This window comes from Thamnophis sirtalis, unplaced genomic scaffold (genome assembly GCF_051295495.1).
Source record: "Thamnophis sirtalis isolate CommonGarterSnake01/CBP01778 unplaced genomic scaffold, rThaSir2_p1.2 scaffold_7, whole genome shotgun sequence".
Taxonomy (NCBI): domain Eukaryota; kingdom Metazoa; phylum Chordata; class Lepidosauria; order Squamata; family Natricidae; genus Thamnophis; species Thamnophis sirtalis.
The window spans coordinates 30,142,769-30,163,627 of NW_028261387.1; the positions used below are offsets into that span (position 1 = coordinate 30,142,769).

The 20,859-nt window shown below is 41.5% G+C and overlaps 1 protein-coding gene across 1 annotated transcript in view; it reads right to left on the bottom strand.

The window, feature by feature from the left end:
- PCSK9 (proprotein convertase subtilisin/kexin type 9) overlaps positions 1–17,885 on the bottom strand; it is a 31,345-nt gene extending 13,460 nt beyond the window's left edge. Inside the window, exons 1-5 of the mRNA XM_087719622.1 lie at positions 17,345–17,885; positions 10,370–10,561; positions 4,906–5,029; positions 3,927–4,060; positions 7–148 (exon numbers count right to left, since the gene is read on the bottom strand). Of these exons, the coding sequence (XP_087575748.1) occupies positions 7–148; positions 3,927–4,060; positions 4,906–5,029; positions 10,370–10,561; positions 17,345–17,545 (793 nt within the window). The 5' untranslated portion in view covers positions 17,546–17,885. The remainder of the gene's footprint in view (positions 1–6; positions 149–3,926; positions 4,061–4,905; positions 5,030–10,369; positions 10,562–17,344) is intronic.
- Between the last annotated feature and the right edge of the window lie 2,974 nt (positions 17,886–20,859).

Sequence of the window (20,859 nt, forward strand, 5' to 3'; positions counted from 1 at the left end):
ACTCACCAATCAGTGTGCCGCTTACGGTGCCTTTTCCTTGGCAGTTGAGCACCCGCAGACTGCGAACATTGGCCCCTTTGGCAACTCCAGCATCCCTTCCATTCACCACACCTGCCATGTGGGTCCCATGGCTGTCACACTTACTGGCCTTCCATGGAGCATAACAACAAAGTTTTGCACTTATTGCAAGTCCAAACACATGTAGTAGTAATAATAAGATGTAGGCATCAAATAACGCTCAAGGCAACATGCAACTTGAAAAATTAAAAGCGAATTGGTGCTTTAATTATAGGTAGTCATGAAAAAGATTTTAAGACTCATCAATTGGGCATTCTCACCCAATGTGTCAGTCTCCAAGGGGAACAAGCTCTTCTGCATTCTCAATGGACAACGAGATGGCAAACAACAAATGGTTTCAAAGTCTTGGGTAGGAAAAGAGACAGCTACAGGTAGTCCTCAACTTACAATCACAATTGAGTCCAAGATTTTTGTTAAGTGAAACATTTCCAAAGTGAGTTGTGTCCCATTTTACGATGTTTCTTTACACCATTGTTAAGTGAATCACTCCAGTTATTAAGTTAGTGACACAGTTCTTAATTGAATCTGGCTCCCCCAATGACATTGCTTGTGATCAAAGGTGATCACATAACCCCTGGACACTGCAACTGTCATAAATATGAGTCAGTTGCCAAGCACCTGAATTTTCATCACGTGACCATGGGGATGCTGCAATGGTCATAAGTGTGAAAAATGGTCTTGTCAGCTTTTTCAGTGCTGTTGTAATTTTGAATGGTCACTAAATGAATTGTTGTAAGTCAAGGACTACCTACACTATATAGCCAACTCTAGCCATCACCCATTTCCCAAATGATTCACTTGTACCAGCATATTCTAATGAAGGGATAACACTCATCATAGATGCAATTAGAAGCAATGGATCTAGGGAGGCCCCATCATAGATACTTGACCCAACATCTTTCCATTACATTTCTTACTGCTGGTTGGGTTTTAACTCTATAACTACAAAAGTAGAATCTAGCCAAACCTTATGAACCAGATATTCCAGAATATGATGGAATATAGTGAGGAGAGGGATCTCCAGGAGGGAGGGGGACATTCCAGAGAAGTAAGAAACAACTCAGTCCAGATGTTATGTGTGAGAGAAAGAGGCCCTTCCCTAATAGTTCACAGACTATTCTGAAGAAACAAGATAATACAATCCTCAGTCTAGCAAGGTTTTGTTTATAGGTGTGAAGCAATATAGAACTCAGCCTGGAGAGAGGAGAGCTGACGTCGCAACGGCACGACGTGCGATCTTGGTGCTCCAACATTGCAGTCGAATTTCTGCCGCTAGACGTTTCATTTGGACCTAAACCGTCCCGAAGAGACGGTGATTGAGAGGGCACCTCCTGCTGATCTCAGGGACACCGCAAAGTCCCTGAAAGATCCAGGAATAGCCCTTTTTTTCCGGCAATAGAAACACAGCTAATGAAGCTGCTGAAGTTGGGACAGCTCCAGAACGGGAAGAAAGCAGAAAGAGAAAGTGTGTTGAATTGGTGAGGAAATTTTATTATTAGAGAAAGAGACTACCCAAGAAAAAATGTAAGTTAAGTTAAGATTGAAGACAGAAGACTATAAGACGGTAAATTTTATCTGCATTGAACTTAGTGTCTTATCCAGTTTCTAATTTTTTTTTCATGGATGGAACTTTTCCAGGGGCTCCCTATTTTTTAAACTGAATAGATTAATTCTTTCTACTTCTTTTTCACTTTTGCTTATACCCATGGATTAAAATTCTCCTTTTTTATAATGCTTGATTTGATTGATTGGATTGTTTTTGATCTCCATTTAAGTTTTTTTTTTCTTTCCTAAGCTTGGAATATAAAGAAGATAATAAGGATTATAAAGAGGGTTGTAACAACAGGAGGAAAAGCAGTTACACTGCCACTTAGAGACTGGAGGCTGGATACACTGTTTTTTCTTCTTTCTCTTTGATTACTTGAGATTCAAGGTTCTTTCACAAGAAGAGCACAAGTTGTTTATACAGGTGCCTTTTGGAAGTTCTATCACCAGCTATTGGAGGGAAGACAACAATTTGACTTGAAAGATAATAAATGAACCTGTTTGAAGTTTATTAAAATAGCCTTGAACCCTATAGTGGCAGTGTCTGCAAAATTGAAAGAATGGCTCAGCAGGAAAAAGAAACTGTAACAATGCAAATGATTATGTTTGAAATTCAAAATCTATTAGTTGTGACAGAGCGAGTTGAAAAGAGATTGGAGAATATGGAATACAAAACAGAAAAATCTGATGGAGAAACTGAGGATGTTTACCAAATGAAGAAATTGGAGGACAGAGTTCAAAACATGGAAGAAAAAAATGAGCAAAGAGATAAGGAAACTGTGGATACTTACAACAAAGTGAGCGTGGTTGGTAATGGCAAGAGCAGAATATGGAAAGCGGAGATAGATGGATTGGAACTCTACCCCAGACTTCAAAGTACAGAAGAAAAGAGAGAAAAATTGATGGAGATAAGCTGATGGAAAGAACAGGTGTTGGGTTTCAAGCTTTTATGAGATACGAAAGGAATAACATGTTGCCAAGATTTATTAAGAAAGTAACTAGAACATTAATGCTACAAATGGCAAGTGATATAAGACCGTACTATTACTGGAAAGATACAGGTTGATGCAATGAAAATGTATAATAAAAAATTAAGCTAAATTTAGTTTACTAGTAGTATGTATAAAATGAAGCGACAATAGCTATAATTAAATAATGATTAATAATGATAACAATACATATAGATATATTTGATAATATGAAATTTTATATAAACAACACATGGAAATTATGAGAGGAGGTTTAAAAGTTTTATCTAGAATATGTTATAAAGATGCATTGTGATTGGATGATCTTAGGATGATTTAATGGAATGTTATCACATAATCCTCTTCTAGATTTTGAATATTATATATAAAAGGATGTAAAAACAATTATAGTCAAATTAAGGTTGAGATATAATAATTGTGATATACATGAATATAGGTGAATTTAAAATATGTGATTTGATATGAAAAGCAGATGGTGACTATGGAAGAGATTCATGGAAATACTGTAACCAACTGACACACTTTCTACAATTTGTAATGGAAGATGTGTCAGCTCTCAGGCTGCCATCCAGGGGGAACCTGTCCATCACCATGCCCGCTCGGCCATGCTTACACGCCACTAACGCTGCCATGTTGATGTTGCCTCTCTGATGTTGATTGAGCCTGTAGCTGCATGTGGCTCTTCTACTCAGGTGCAACTGCCTACTCTGATGTAACTCTTCTACTTGGGTGCAACTGCCTACTCTGATGTAACTCTTTTGCTTGGATATGGCTAACCAGGAAAGAGGGTATGATGACACTGAGTGGGGGTGTGGCTGAGGGTATGGGTGATGGTGATTGGTGATGGTGGGTAGCTGTCATCTGGGTGGAGTTGTGGGTGGGGCTGGGTGGGGTAATGGTGTGTGTGTGTGTGTGTGTGTGTGTGTGTGTGTGTGTGTGTATGTATGTATGTATGTATGTATGTATGTGTATATATATAGGGTGATGGTGTTAACTTGGTTAGAACTGACTTGGATTTGATTACCTTTGTATCATTGTCATTTAGTGCTGGTTATCACATAGTTTCTTAGATAGAGAAAGAAGTTTTTCACCAAACAAACTGAATCTCTGTTTGTATGCAACATGAACGCCAGAACGTGACAAGATGTTTTTTTTTTTAATGTTTGTTTGTCCTTATTCAAAAACAAATAAAAATTGATTTTTTTAAAAAAAAAAAAAGAACTCAGCCTGGAAGAATTGCCATGTGTTATTCTTGGTTTTGGGCTGAAATTACCATTTCCAGAATCTCTTGCCACCAGAAAGGAAAGTATCTACCTGGCGGTGAAAGCGAGTGCCATCTTCTTCAGGGACATTCTCAAACTCAGTCACAAATATTTTGCCTTCTATTTCCCGATGGGTTGTCTGGACACCAGTATCTAGCAGATAAACCTCAACCAGTTCACCAGCATCTATAGAGAGAATCAATGATACCAGAAGGATGTGTACAAGATACTTACTGAGGTAGTTAAATGCATTTCTTATTTTGTTTGTCAATATTCAGGAAGATCAATCCTGATTGTGGCAAATTCCATAATCAAATTATTCAGCCAAATATTGCAACATTGCAAGGGTGGTCTTAATTTGAATTTCTTTTGTGCTTTAGCAATGGAAGGAAAATAGTTAAATAGTGTGATTCTAAGTCAGAAAGTCAGACTTAAAAATCTGGGTACTAGAAGGTAACTGTGGACTGCTGTGAATATATGGACATAGTAACTGCATCATAGTTTGTCATTCTGAAGTTAGTTTGTTTTTTAAATAGCTGGGAATGAGAAGATGTGGCTGGGGCTACAGTATGAACTATTTTGATTCTGTCTCCAGCACACTTCTACTGGCAATTGGTGTAAGATCTCCATTGATATCAAAATGAGCTTGTCTCCAACCATGAATATTAGGAACAGGGAAGGAAAATGCAATCCTAATAAAAACTATATCCATAGTAACAGATGAGTCTTTCTGCTTTCTCCTCATAATATATTCCCAATCCAATCCAACCCAAATATCCAGGAGATAGATAGATATACTGTCTCCTCTCATAACCTCCTATTGTCCATTCACTCTGACAGAACCAAGTGGATTACTGTAGTTCTGTAATCCCTAATGAAGAATAAAGTCAACTTGACCCATGTTCCATGGCAAAATTTGAATTTGTATCCCATTCATACAATTCTTGTTGGAATAAATGTCCATTGCTTTTGACAGAGGGTCCCTGCCTGCTTCTAAAAAAAATGTGGAAAAGATGGAAGTGGTAGCTTACTGGGGGGATTATACTCATTCAGCGTGACCTGTTCTGGGACAATCCGGCCAAGATTCCAAGGAATGCTTTGAGCAAACACGTAAGAGTCCTCTTCTATGTAATCCACATGTGGGAGTTTCAAAGCCTGTACAAAAGAACCAGAGGAAAGTATTGCAGCACAGGTAACAGGACCACCATATATATTTTTTTGCAAAAGATTATATAAATTATACAAAAGAAACATCTTAGGCATCTGTTTCACCACACTATAACACAACTTGTCTCAGATAGGTTGATTCTTGGAGAGCCATCACACATACAATACCAGTAAATGGTAAATAATTCTGCTATACATTTTGCAGTACGTGTTTCAAACAAGCATGTAAGCTGTTTGACATTACAAGAACCACACAAGAATGTAAAGGACAAATCTGAGAATTGAGCCTTCATTCACCCAATTCATGCTGGTTCAGGAATTCTGGGAGTTGAAGTACACAAGTGATAAAGAGGCCACAGTTGCCCAACCCTGATCCAATCTATGTAATATATACCTATAAATATGCTTTATGTTCTATACTCTATACTGGAGGTTTACAATGTAGGTCATATGCCTTCCGGCCCCTCTGGAGGGCCATATACCTTACTTACTTACACACACACACACACACACACACACACACACACACACACACACACAGAGAGACAGACAGACAGACAGACAGACAGACAGAGATGACATGCAGATAGAGATCTGACCACAAGCATAGTGCACCGTAAGAACGATATATTTTCAATGTTCTGGCTTTAGAATGCAGAAGCAAAAAATGTAAGGATTAAGGGTAAAATCCTAAATTGAGTAAAATGGGTAGTTAGAAAAAAAGTAAAATATTTCCAGTAATTCCTGGGAATAAAACAAACAACACCAAATACTTTGTATTATAGAAAAATCTTTATTTTGAAGTACTTTTTGTAGTCAAATTGTTTTGTCCAGGTTCTCTTCTGGTTTTACATATAATCTCCCCAAAAGGATTTACAACACTCTCTGAAGGTCACTTGTGAAGTTTCCGCTGTTCGCCCATGAGGCCAATGTTGAGAAAAGACAGGAGACAAATTTTCTCGGGATGGAGCGACCCAGATGAGAACCTGAGAGCCCCTTTTATTGAGACAGGACAAAGGCAGGAGGAGCAATAACATGTGATAGAAAACAGCCTGTAACAGTACAATTTCTAATCTACTGCTCAGGAAAGTTCTCTCTATATATGGTCAAATCCTGGGCGTCATTGGTAGGGCACATCTCAGGATGTTATGTTATGCATTATCAAGATGTTATGGCTTTCTCGGAGCCAGTTGTCTCCTGTGTGATTCAGCGTGACCCTGCAGGCCCTAGTATGAACTAGGCCATGGAGGACACACACCTACACAAGGAACTATATTACAACAGTCACTTAATTATTATTTTATATATTGATCAGTTTAAAAGTATTGGCCACACACCTCCAATGGCCTTTCACTTTCCTTTTCTGATTAAACTTAACTTTCAACATCCCTTTTCCCCTTTTTCCCCTTCTTTTCCACATGGAATTAAATGCCTTGCAGGTCTTAAAAATCCAATGAAATGAGAAAATGTCTGTTTCAAGTAATGGGAGTTGTAATCCAGAAGCTTAAGGTTTAGCTCTATATACCATTGTCTCCACATGGAGAAAGTTGCTTCAAAGAGGCTTCCATCCAAGAATAGAAAATCTCAGCAAAAATTGCCTTCCCCAATGAATCATTTATTTCACTTAATAAGCTTTCCCCAAGAAGGTGCCTCTGTGTGGGCTGGATTTCAATTCTCAAAATTGCCAGCCAATCAGACCAAGTTAGGGAAGGCCATTCTCAAATGTGGTACAAGATTGCATCGACTTCAGGCCACTGTGCTATTGCACAAGTCTTCTGATCACGTTTGTGTACGAAGCAGCCTGGCACCCAGGGAAGCATTAACCAAACACCCCTCCTCATCCTGCTTGCTGGGTCTTGCACCATTATCTGAAACTTTTGAAATGTTTGCAGAGTCAGCTATTGCTTTAAAAGTTCCCTGATTTTCAAGCTGCAAACCAAAGAGCAAAGGTCTTGCAAAACGCCTCTCCTACCCATTTCTGTGGGAATAAATGGGAAAAGGAAAGATTCACAACCAAGATTGCGAAGTAGCTATATAGGACATGGATGCTGGCAGGAATTATGTTGCCTGAGTGGAACAACGTCTATCATTAGGCAAGTAAGTCACTCCTAAAAACAAGCCCCCTCAACAAATCTGGATACTGTTCTGACCTAGGCTTCCCCAAAAAGCACAAGGCAGAATACTGGTCCCAACAAAACTCCTTTTATTAAACAAATGTGAATTCTTCTCATTCACATTCAGCAAGGCCTGGCAAAGTCTTTCCAGGAATATTTATAACTACAGATCTTATCTATCTTGGAAACCTGCTATGTAAATATTTTCCAAATGAGGTGCTATGCAAGGAAAGACTGGGCAGAGTCTCTGAAGTTCACGGACAGATCTACACACTCCTGAAACAAATCTAACAACCGAACGAACAAATTGTTTCCTGCAAAAGCCCAATCCCCTTTCGCTCCTCTTTTATTTCCTATGGGAAGGGCCAATCATCTTCCACCTGTGACTTTACTCCCAAGTCTACCCTGATTTCTGAGTTGTTCTTCTGGCTCTGCGCATGTGCACACTAGGAACAGGCTCTAGCTGTTCCTTTGCCTCACTGAATCTAGCTCTGTAGGCACCTGATCACTGCCAGACAGCCTCGGCCCCATCTTTGTCTCCAATGCAGAGCCCTCGTCTGAGCCTTCCCCAGCCTCCAGGACTGGCCCATGTTTCTCCCCAACCTCCTCACTGTCCGACTCTGCTACCAGCTCTGCTGGCAGGCCACAACAAATACAGTCTCATGATAGAGTAATCCAGCAAGATTTGTCTCAACCAAACATAGGTCCAGTATGCATATTACCTGTCCCTAACATTTATATAAACGCATAAGTTACACATACACTGCCATTTTTGCAAACATGGCTTCAAGCCACAAAGATATGGTAACTATTGACATCTTTCCTTTATCCATCATGGGTCTGTGAACATTCAGAAAATGAGAGGCATTATCATTATACAAAACAATTTATCAAAGCATACTGGTGTACAACCTGAAAAATAACTACCTTGCAATGTTTTTCTATAGAAAAAAAACCCTTTTCAGAAATGCAAAGGAAATAATCAGAAATCAATTACTACATAATATAAAGAAATAAAGACTGGACACTATACCATTCAAAATAGTGAGATGCAAATTTGTAGCTAACGTTCTCAATGAACTATCTGTGTAAAGTATGTGTTTACATGCCCTGTGTGTGATCATAGATAAGAATAATCTCACGGCAGTCTTTGAGAATTCTAAAATTAGTATGTCAACAATCCCAACTCAGACTGGGCTCTGGTTCTTAAGGCAAAGTAAGTATGCATTATTATCATAGCTTAAGCAAATTGCCAAAATACAACTCACTTCCAAGTAAGATTTTAAATAGCTGGAATGCTATATTCAATAACTGCATTATACTGAGTTTTGTCACTACTGAAAATAAAAATAATTCAGAGGAGGTTATCTCCCATGGCAAGTAGCAACACCTAGCCAACCTTTACTAACCTATGGTGAGTACTTGAATGGGAGACTCCTAAGAAATACCATGATTAGGAAGAAGATAACAATTATTATTGCCAAGGAAATGATGTGGGCTTGTCTATATAGTCACTCAAGGTCATTTCAAGAGAATCTTTAGTTAAGATTAGCACAGATTGCTTGTTTCTATTGATGAGGATATAAATAAAGCCTCTGTTTATGACATGCTTCCCCTTAGTGTGATGCCTTCCACATGTATTCAACATTATCTCAAGCCAGCAATTATCAGCAAGCCCACAAACACAAAACATAGATAATGATAGGTAGATAGATAGATAGATAGATAGATAGATAGATAGATAGACAGACAGACAGACAGACAGACAGACAGACAGACAGACAGACCGACGGACCGACGGACCGACCGACCGACCGACCGATCGACCGACCGACCAACCTGGAAGTCTTCTGTAAATATAGTAAAATTAATTCTTTGCAATGAAGACTTGTATTAGACCTCTGCAAATGAACAAATTCTGATTTAGAATCTGGTGGAACAAAGCGTCTAATTACTAATATAAAGATATTCCTCCCATGTAGAAAAATATTTTGATTAAATAACAGAGGAAACATATTTTTAATTTATAGCAAACATTCCCAGTAAATGGGTTAAATCACAATATTTCCAGGTTCATTTTTTATAGATTCAGTTGCTATTGAGAAAGTTGTTTTAATAACTAGGAAGATATAGTTGATAGCAGGAGTGTCTGCAGGGTATGGTCACAAAAGTCAAGACGGCTGCCATGATAGCTTGCTCAAAGCCCTGCCCACTGTATATAGGTAGTCCTCAACCTGAGCCTGGAGTTAGTCATAAATCATGCCAGTTATAACCAGGTCAACACATTTGTGCATAATCCTAAAAATGAACACCACTGTCACTAAGCAAATCTATTGTCTGCAATGGGAGATTTTTGCCAGAGTCTGCAGAGGAAAGTATAGAGCCAAATATCGGACAGGATTGGGGCTCAGAGAATGTTATTCTGATGGAGCAGCCTCACCTGGGTCCATTGGACCAGCAATAGGGTGAGGCTGTGGGAGGTGAGCTGCAGCAAGTGGCCAGGAGGCTCCACTGAGGATCGGAAGCAGCTGCCGCCCCTTAGCAATGAGGAGGTGGTGCAATCCAGACCTCCTCCTGGTCCAGGGCATCAACATGGTCAGCTAGACTATTCATGAGGAAGTAACCCCTCTTCTAATGAAAGGGGCTGCACCAGCATTGCCTACTTAACCCTGCCCTGCGGACTTGCTAGAGCAACATGTCCAGTTCTGTGCCTCGTGTCCTCGAGCCTTGTCTCCTGTCCTATTTGACTCCTGGCCTGCTTTCCTGGACTTTGGAAATTGGCCCATTGGAATTGGTTGCTTTTCAAGGACCTGTTTTAGAGGTTTGAATAAATACCTATAGAACTCTTACTCTGTGTATGTGTGTGTGTGTGTGTGTGTGTGTGTGTGTGTGTGTGTGTGTGTGTTTGTAGCAGGGCAGCACAATATCAGTTTCGAGCAAACAAAATCCTAAATTACATTGCAAATAGCCATAAATGTTGTTTTGAGTTACTCAGCACCCAAAATACAATCACATGACTGGGTTTCCTTTGGAACTTCAAATCTGGGTCATAAATAACTTTTTGGGAGGGTCTGTCATAACTTCAAATGATTACTAAATGACCAGTCATTAAGCAAAGATTATATGTATGTACACCACCCATTTTTTTATGTATAGACTCCCACGTTTAACTGGCAAATTAGCATGTGGACAATCAAGTTAGATCTGAACTTACCATATGCAACACATCGCTGCTCATCTTGACAACAAAGCCCTGGATTAGCTCTTCAAAGATATGCAGGATTTTGGTCATGTAGCCATGCTTGGCTGCTCTGGCCTGCAAATGCTTGGCAGTTTGTAGGGCTTGGGATTTAAGGGATTCCTCCTTGAGCACCACAATATAATGTCCAGATAAGCGCCATGACTCCTGGGTTTAAACAAGAAGGAGAGAATGGGTCACAGGGCAACCAAAACAAAAATCTCTGTTGGTAAAATGCAGTAATCAAGTGGGGTGCATTGATTGAAAAATACTCTTCCAAAAAGGTTGAATTTCAAGCCCCATAATCCATTGATTGGTCATTTTAGGGGAAGGATTATGGAAGTTGAAGTACACTTCAGTTGTACCAGTTATAACTAGAAATTTATAAAGAAAAGTGACAGTTTACTCCCTCTGTGAACAAAATTACTGGTAAATTACATGGACTGGGTCAGTTCCACTCCTGAATGAATGAAATAGCCAGAAAAGTCATTCTAGAGCAGGGGTCCCCTACCCCCGATCTGTGGGCCAGCATGGGTCCGTGGCATGCCAGAAACCAGGCCATACAAACAAGGGAAGCCCCATCTGCGGGATAAAGGCAGCACATGAAACCATACACACACACACACACTGGGGACCACTATTCTAGAGAAATTGTTTCTTTTCCTGAATTTCTATGCAATGTAATCTTACTAAGCAACACTATTATACTCCATACTCATTTTTATCAAATGTTAGTAAAGAAGAAACCCGGGATTTCATATCCATAAAACTGTATCTGAATCAAGATTAGTATTTCAAATCCCACACTATCCCTAATTATGCCCTGGATATTGTATATTCGCTTATCTGCTAATTCATTTGAGGAATGCATCAATTTCTTATTGCCTCCAAATAACACATTCAGCAACTGCTATCATGGTTTAACATTCCTTCTGTCTAATTATGGACTTTAATTGGTTTTGTTTATGAAAATATAGTTGTTGCAAACCTTGAAGAAACTCAAGGGAGAGAAATCAAATAATACTGCTTTGGCACTGCTGATGGGAGAAGAAACAAGTATTTGGCAATTTTCAAATCACTCCACCCATGTCAACTGAAGAGACAGGTCTTGGATGAGGCTGGAGTAGGGATGGGTTTTTGCCTTGACTAGACTGGCTTGACTAGACTGTAGCCATCAGTCAAAACTCATTCTGCTTTTGTACAAGTGTTTTTCATGTGGATTTGCCCATCAGCTGATAATTGGGAAGGTTTTAGATCTAGTGTAGTGCTCTTGCAAAAGATCAGTAAACCTATATTCAAAAGGAGCAGAACAGGAGTTTCATGCTATTCCAGAAGAGCTCTAAAGTGATTCTTAAAAGCAGTTCAAGCAACAACTAACAAATAGCAACTGTGCCAGGGAGCATCAAACAGACAGCTCTTTCTTCCACCTCACCTCACAACTCCACCCTAACATGGTTGATTAGATGCTGTTCAAACTGATTCTGGTCTCATAGGTACGACTCAGCTCAAGAGATCTGGCAGAAACAGAAAGGGAGCCCACCACTGTTCCCTCTAAGGTGCGCGCCTGCGCAGCCGCGCACGTTGCAAGAAATCCCCGCGCAGAAGTTTCTAACTCCCGCGCAGAGATTTCTACCAAAGCAAACGTGGGGAAGTCCTTTGCAGGCGGCTAGAACTGGCTGCCCGCAAAGGACCTCCCCAGACTTGTTTTGATGAGCAGAGCACGGAGCGACTGACGGTAGTTTGTGCCGGCCGCAACCCCTCCTGTTCCTCGGGGCGGCGCTGATGTCTCTCTTGCGGGGCGGGGAGGTGGGAGGAGAGATAGCCAGGGTCCATGTTTGGGTCTTTCTCCCTGCCTCCAGCTCTGAAGATAAACAGCTGCGGCTTCCCAGTTTCCACCCTTCCTTGCGCCTTTTATTACCGTGCAAAAAAAACCTATTACAGTTTTACAAACCGCAATCTGTGGGCTGGAGGAGAATTTCCGCTTAGCTCGGAGGGGGCGGGATAGGGGTCGAAGGGGCGGGGCGAGGGTGAAGACTGGGCGCTATCATTGGCGGAGCGAAGGTACCATCCGTTGCAGGTGCAAATGCTCGTTTTGCCGGCGCCGCTTTTGCTCCAGGAGCACCGCCTTCGTGTTCTTTGTGCTGGGGACTGCGGGGGTGAGAAGCACGAGGGGAAAAGGGCGCGAGTCCCTCGTGAGTCTTGCTGGGGCCCTTGGCGGAAAGGGAGCAGGGTCCGAGCCTGTCGCTGCCCAAACAGGCGGCGATCCCCTTCAGATCTTCCCCCAAAGCTCTATGGGGCGAAGATGGAAACGATCAGTAGCCTCGCAAGCAAAATTAGCGAGGAAGGCATCGCGGTGGCTGCATTCACACAACCGGGGTAACCAGGACGTTTGAGCACTACCGTTGCCAGGTTGTGGGCAACTTCTCCCTAGGAGCCCTCTCTCCCTCCCTCCCTCCCTCCCTCCCTCCAGGGCCCCCGGAAGACAACAAGGGAACAGCGCTCTTTTCTCTCTTCTTCACGACCCGAACCTGGTGGATCTTGTAACTTGACAGCTTTAACACTTGCATGCTTCAATGCCAGAGTTTCTGAGCCAACATGACTGGAGGAGGAATTCTGGGAGTTGAAGTCCACAGGTCTTAAAGCTGTCAGGTTTGAAGACCCCTGGGTTTTTTTTCCTAAAGGGTTAGGGGTGCGAGGGTCTTGTAACTTGACAGCTTTAAGACTTGCACGCTTCAATGCCAGAGTTTCTGAGCCAACATTTTGGTTGCTAAGCAGGACCGTTGTTAAGTGATACTGATATTATATAACACTTTTAATTAAGTGGGTACCTTGAATAAACATAACTTTGAGTTTCAAATAATACTGATTTCGTTGTTGTCTTAGGTGACATCTGTGAAAAAAATTCAGGTGCTCAGGCATGAAAATGTGCCGCTCAAACACTATACTTTTCCGCTCACACTGAAAAAAAATTAGAGGGAACATTGGAGCCCACTTAAAAATATGACTCTCCTACAATCCCAAAAAATGGCTCTCCAATCCCCTGATTTTCCTTTGAAATAATGTTTGTTTAACCTGGCAGATTTTGCCCAATTTATAGTTCCTTTAGTATTGGAATAAGGGGATAATACTTTTAGACCCTATCACAAAGGACTACTTAACCCTCATAGTTCAGAGGAAAGATGAAGACAGAAAAAAAGTTGCTGTCAGGTGTTATTTGTACCATTGTTTGGTATAAAAGAGAAAATGCCCTCCAACTCAAAGAGATAAAATACCTGTGAATCTGGAAACCCCATTGTGACTTGCTTGCCTGACCTTTTCAGTTAATATCCCTGATCCAATATTGAACTAGAACTCTACGATCTTGTATAGCATCCGCTAAAAAGTTTTGTATGTGTCTTACAGCAATTAAGCAACTTAGACTCCATCATGCATTATTATTTTACCATCCTTCTCCGCCTGGCTGGTACAACCAGTGGATAGGAATCAAATACTGAGAATAAATACATTCCAAACAAACAAAGAAGGTTCAGAGGTGCCTTAAGACAAATCAAGTGAACATAATGCTGTATGGTTGATACATGTTCCTCTGCTAAAATGACTGTACTTCTTGGATCCAGCAGTTTAACTTATATGTATGAGTTCCTTTTTAATTAAGAATTGCCCACCAATTCTTAAGAAAACACAGGGACTTTTTCAGGAATTTGGGTTTTTTTAAGCAGGATGCTACAGGCATACACTTGTTGGAAAACAATGAGGAAGTAAGTTACTCACTCTCCAACCCTTGCCCACAATTCTCAGCAAGGAACGTTTATGGGAGTGTTACTGCATCACATCAACTGGAGAGAGCTGCCTTAGGTCACACACAGTCAAAATGATTGATGTCTGGCCAATTTTCTAAAATGAAAGTTTTTCTTACTGCACAGAACATCACATTACAGCAGTGATGTGCGGTGAGATTTATGGCTGGTGAGGCAAGCGGGCAAAAGCCGCCCTATGTCGGACACAGCGCCGGGACTTTCTGAACGCCCCGGCGCTGTGTCTGCCATACAGGCAGGACGCCCCTATGGCGAACAAAGCGCCGGGGCTTTCCGAAAGCCCCACCAAAGCCCCGGTGCTGTGTCCGCCATAGAGGTGTCCCGCGTCCCGCCTCTATGGCAGACACAGTGCTGGGGCTTTTGGAAGGGCTCTACCACACTAAGGGAGAACCCATCTTTCTCCCCTCTCCTACAAAACAGCATCAGAGAGAAAGTGGCAGATTATATTAATGAAGACATCCCACACTTAAAGTGGTTCCCTTTAGACAGGAAACGGAAAATGATTATAAACATGCCTGCTGAATGGTCAGCCTCCTCGCTTTAACAGTTTTGGGTTGCCAAATTCAACTCAGACACTTCCCAGCTGAGGGATTTCCTACTGCCCAATAAATGCGTTTATTTATGGGAATGGTTCTGAAACCAAAAAAAAGTGCCAGCCCGCACGCCAGCAGAGGCGGGTAAAACACACATACACACACAAATTACTTACAATAATACAATTACTTACAAATTACATTAATTTGGAATTCCTCCCCCTTCCTCCGACCCACATACCTTTTCCGGCTGTTTCACAGAGGATTTCAACTCTGCTCTTGTCTGCCATGATGAAAATGTAAAAATGTAAAAGGAAAAAGGCAAGTGCTGCTGAGGTCAGACTAGGTTAGCTGCTGCCAGAGTTTCCAATGGATGATTCTGCTTAACTGTTTAAAAAAAGCCTCTAAAAAAGTGCTCTCTACAGGAGGAGGCGAGAGAACCAAGTGCCTCATCCACATAAGGAATTTTTCGGCTTTTAACTCTTGCTTAACTCTGCTCTAGTGATCATAAAGACAGACTAAATGAGGCACGTCGTTCTCCTGCCTTCTCCTGTAGAGGGCACTTTTTTAGAGGCTTTTTTAAACAGTTAAGCACTAAGCAGAGTCATCCACTGTGACTCTGGCAGCAACTACCTCAGCCTTTTTCCTTTAATTTTTTTCTTTTCTTTTCATGATGACAGTGGTGAGGCCCTGCCTCCCCTGACTGCACGTCCCTGCCTTACAGTACTGTTGTACTTTATTCTAAAAAACCTCCAAGGGAGTTTTATTGTTTCATAAAGCATAATGGCAAAGTAGTTTATATTATTTCTTCACCTGCAACTTATTAGTATGTTCATTCAACCTTTTCTATGTCAGAACAGAGTAGAATGGGGTTAAGAAGATGCTATGCTGTAAATCACTGGTGAGTCACCAATTATAGTTACAACATATCCAAGCAATTTTTTATAGAAAAAATAAAATGATCTTGTGTCACACTCTCCCTGCATTGCTAGTTTTAGGCATAAGTTACACTTGGGATGGGGAAGGCTGAAGGAGCCTATCAAAATTTCAGATTTTTTAAATTTAGTTTATTATAATTTTATATCTGAAAGTCTCCAAACTTCCTGTATGGCATTCATGATCCTCATGGATTAATTAATTAAGATAGTTTTTGTTTATGTATTCCTATGTTTCTATTCAGACAGTGCCTTTCTCCATCCCATCATAGGTTTGTCGTCCATCTTCATAGCATTTCTGTCATATTGCACAGCCTTATTCCGTTACTTCTACATTTTCCCATAACTGTTTTAGGGCCTCTAGACTTGATTTAGACTTGTTTAAATCAAGACCTGCCTGTCATTTTCTCATGGTACGAGTCTTTCACGACAGATCAGACAAGGACAACAGAGTTATGAATGGTAATGCTACTTTATTACAAGATTATGGTAATGAATCTTGTAAATTTTCCTTTATCTTCATGAGAACTAAGGTCATGCCTGAGATGCTTACTCAGATTACATTTCTGCTCTGGACACAGATGTTTTTGTCTGAGCATAGCCTGGATTGTGCTTCTTTTCCTCCTGTTTCTCAAGGTTACTCCTACTGCCCATTATAAGAGATTACTAAAAGCACAATGGAGAGTGTGTGCGTCCGACTCATCCACCCCATCACTTCAATTCTCATCATGCCTTCCATCAGACGTCCAAATATGCCGCATAATGCCCCAGGTAAGGGAGAACCCCAAGTCCACATGGAGTAACCCAAGGTTCAAACGGAAGGAAAAATAAACAAGAGGGCACCTGCCATGGCACTCTTGTTAGTCTTGCTCTAGTGACCCCTTCCTGGGAGGCTGTTTAAAATACCAGGTCCTTGTTCTGGAGCAAGCTAAGCAGACTGCAGTGAAAGATTGCCCAGGTCATATGCTTTGTGACTAGATAAATCCAGGCCCACCTTGCATGGCATGTATAGTGGGGCAGTTTCAAGGCAAAGAATCAGATCTTCCAATACTTCTCTTTTGGAACTGGCAGCTGTACATAAAGAAATCCCAAATTAGCAGAATCAGGAGATTTCAGAAGGATTGCAATATAAACAACTGCCCCATATCTGTCTTCTCTCTTTCCTTTTTTTTTTTCTTTTTGACATTTAAGGAGAGCAAATTCATACAAGTCCACAATCGTAACCCACTTCACCTACACTACAGCCTAACCTCCCTAGAAGATCCTGTAGATTCACTGGGCGTATTCCGAGGGAAGCGATCATAACAGGGCACTTGAGATCATCAGATCGTTGCCCCAAGCAGATGCATTTCCTCATTAAGCAGCGTCCCCTCCTGTGGCATCAGTGTTTGGACCCGTCGGTATAAACCGCGGAGGGTCCAAACCAACCCGGCGAGATTCTTCGCGTCCGCACAGCAAACGTTGCCCGGGAGAGCGATGCGATCGCTACACCAGTCGCAACCGGTAGCAGCGCCGCTTCTTTCCAAACCTTCACCAGGACTTCACTCGGACACCGGGAACATGCATCCTGCCAATCGCGGGGGCAAAGAGGAAAAACCCCAACCCCGAAGTGGGGAGCTCCATCCGCGTCTCGGTCCCCCTTCCTTTTCGCCTCCCCTCCCGCCTCACCTTATTGCTCCGGTAGAAAGCTGCGGGGGAGCTTCTGTGCCGGGCGAATTCGGCCAGGTTCTCCTCCTCGAAAGCAAAGGAGCGCATCAGGTCTTCGCCTTCGTCCGCCTCGTAGTGAGCGGCGGCCGCCGGCGCTGACCCAGCGAGAGCGCCGACGAGCAGCAGCAACCGCGAAACGCGCCAAAAGCCGCGGCTGCCCATCGCGGCGCGCTTTGCAAAGCAAGCCTTGGAGAGCGCGGGAAACCCGCAACGCCGGCCTAGAGCCAAGTCGAGGGAGAATTCCCACGCCGAGAATAGCCAAGAAAAGGGCGCCAGCAGAGCCAGGACGGAAAGCGACCCTGGTTTTGGACCTGGACCACGCTACCGACTTGGGTTTATAAACTGCCCTTCGCTTTGCGAGTCACTCAGGAATAGTAAACGCTAACTGACCACCCCAGCGAGTGCGCACACTCACAGGCGCAGCAACTCCGCTTGCTTTTGCTTTCCCTCCCCCTGGGCCAGATGTTCGCGTGCTCCTCTAAATCTTTGGGGCGGGGATGTGCCGGATCACGCCACCGTTTTCCCATCGGACCATCCTATCTTGTTAAACATTAATTGGAGTTTTTCTCATCCATTGAGATTAAGTTTCTGCCCCTTTTTTTGTTTTCCTGGCGTCGTATTACAGGATCTTTATTTTTTTTAAAAAAAAAAAAAATTCCCCAACGAGACAAATGCCCGTATTTCTATGCCTGAACACGATGAGAAAGTTATGCCTGGAAGCAAAGGAGGAAAAAAACCGCCTCTTTCTGCATAAAGTACTTGGGAGCGTTTTGTTTGCTTCCAACAGGCATCGCGGTTTGGTGAACCTTACAACTTGTTAAACTCGCGCCGAGGCTAAAAGTCACCGTTGGGTTCAGTAAATATTTGACCCTCAGTCAAAGTTGAGGTCAGTCAGTTTTACCGATGACCAGCAGCAAATGATTCCAGATTCTGGACCAGATTTCTTTTTTTGCGTTGCCGAACTGGGCTGAGACCTTTGTGCAGGTAACAAAAAGCTTTATTTCTGTAGCTCTATAGCTCTTTTGCAGGACATTATTTTAACTTGTGTAATTCATCATCGAAATATACTTACCTTTGAATTCCTGCATTAAACAAGGAGTTGAACTCAGTGACCTAAATGTTCCCATCTAAATTTGTAGATAACTCAAATCTACACAGCTTTAAATGGAATCCTTTAAATGGCATCGATAAAAAAGATAAACTAATAAGTGACTTCCTTAGGTACACAAAATATCCCCATAACACTGCTAGGCAGGTTTTTAAGAATAGAGTGGATAGTCATTTGCCTGAAATGCTATAGGGTCAACAGGAGGCTGGACTAGAAGACCTCAGTTTCAGAACTATTCTGACTGATTGACTTAAAAGTGGTTTTTAATATATTTTTTAAACCATCTGTTTGAGGAAACGTCCATCTGGGTTCCGTTCCAATTGGGGGGAAAAACACTGGATTCATGGAAGTTGCTTGGAAAGAAGGTTTATTGATGAATAGGATGCTATGGCTTCAGTTCCTGGGCAAAAAAGGGTAGAGATACTGAAAGTGCCTGGGTTTTATGCCCTCTCTGGGCTTTTGAATTTGAGCTTGCATTCTGATTGGTTTTCAGATTCCCATGGGGCCATGCAGGGGTAACACTAGGTTGTCTTTTGAGTAGGTTGACTCTTGCTGGGTGATGATGTAATGAAAGGGCTTTGGGCAATTCCTACTATGACTCTGCCTGAAGTAGGTAGAACTTTGTTACATAGAATAGACTGCCCCAGGCCTTAATGGTCCGTTGACATTGGGGGGGGGTGAGTTTCTGCCTCCCTTTTAGGGGAAATATTCTGCCCTTTTAATATTTCCTAAAATATCTCATTTTCCTAGGAGAGGGGTGGGTGATAACTTTCTACAGATCATTTGCTCTAACCAACTGTCAGTGTAATGTTAAAAAGTCAGTATGGTGATTTGCACTGAAAAGATCCAGGTTCAAATTTGCACCAAACCACAATGTGCAATGGATGATCTCAGCCTATTTTATATCATAAGGTTTATTATTGGATGACATGATATGCCACCTTGGACTCTCAAGAGAAAGAATGGAATAAATGCAATAATAAATATATTAAATAAAGAAACAAAATGGAAAACAAGTCAAAAGCTCATTTGTAACTTATCTTAGTGGTTTTGATGCATTTATGTTTAAATAGTATCTTCCACTTTGAAAAAGAAGAAAGCAATAATCAATTAAGATGAAAGAGGAGGAAGGAAGGCATATCTAGGAATGTTATTCTTTCATAAACCCATAAGTGACAAAATCTAGGTTCTCTTGGATGGAAATCAATTGGTTTCTACTTAGATTTTAGGTTATTTATGGTGGAATTATCGCTTTTGAGAGAGATGATAGCAGTATTTGGATGCAACCTTGTGGGTTCTCTATGTAATGTTTCTTCACTCTTGATTCCGCCAGCCTTAGTGTCTTTCTGGAACAGATGTTAGAGTTAGGGTCTATTCAATTTAAGATTACTTGAATCAACATTTTCAGAAAGTAGGCTGGTTTGCTCCCCTCTGTGGCATTGCATTGCACATCACTCTGTCTTATCTCCTATGCTACTTAATGTATATCAACCCACTCAGATGTGGTCATTTGGGTATTTGGAAGGTTTTGTCACCAATACACAGATACTGCATTGCTCTTATTTCTCTAACATCCCTGATGTTCAGTTGATGCTGGACTTGGATTGTTTTTGAAAACAAATTTAGGTTTAATCCAGATTACCTGCAATCATTACTGGTTGGCTCTAACCTCAGAGCAGATGATGTGTAAATGGAACCTTTTCTGAAGAGCTTTTCACTTCACCAGAAATGTTAGGTAAATAATTTGGGCATGGAACTATTATTGTTGTGATTTGGCAAAAGAGTCCAAATTCAAGTTTGTCCCCTATATCTGAAGCCTTCTTAATGGAGTCCATAAAATCAAGGTTTTATTGAACCAAAAGATGGCTGCAATTATTGCTCCAGCAATCTGTCAGATTAGCATGAGTCCTAAAATGGTGCAGGAATTTTAACTAAGAAACTGGGATTTACAATTTGCATAGATTCCATAAGATATATGGATTTATTTATTTTTTTCTCAAACTATGCCCAAATATGATGAAGTAAATATTTCTTAATGTAGAAAGGCAGATTAGTATAGTGGTTAGGGCATTAGACCAGGGGTGTCCAAACTTGGAAACTTTAAGCATGGCTGTCTGGGGAATTCTGGGAGTTAAATTCCACAAGTCTTAAAGTTCCCAAGTTTAGATACCCCTGCATTAGACTAAGAACGGAAAACCTAAGGTCAAATCCTGCCTTATTTTGGGCTAATCACTTCCTCAGCCCTAGGAAGAAGGCAATGGCAAATCACTTCCAAAGATGTTGATTAGGAAACTGATGGAGATATCCGTTAGTATGAGTTAAGACTGATGTAAAACATGCAAAAAATGCAGCTAACTGATTTCAGTAG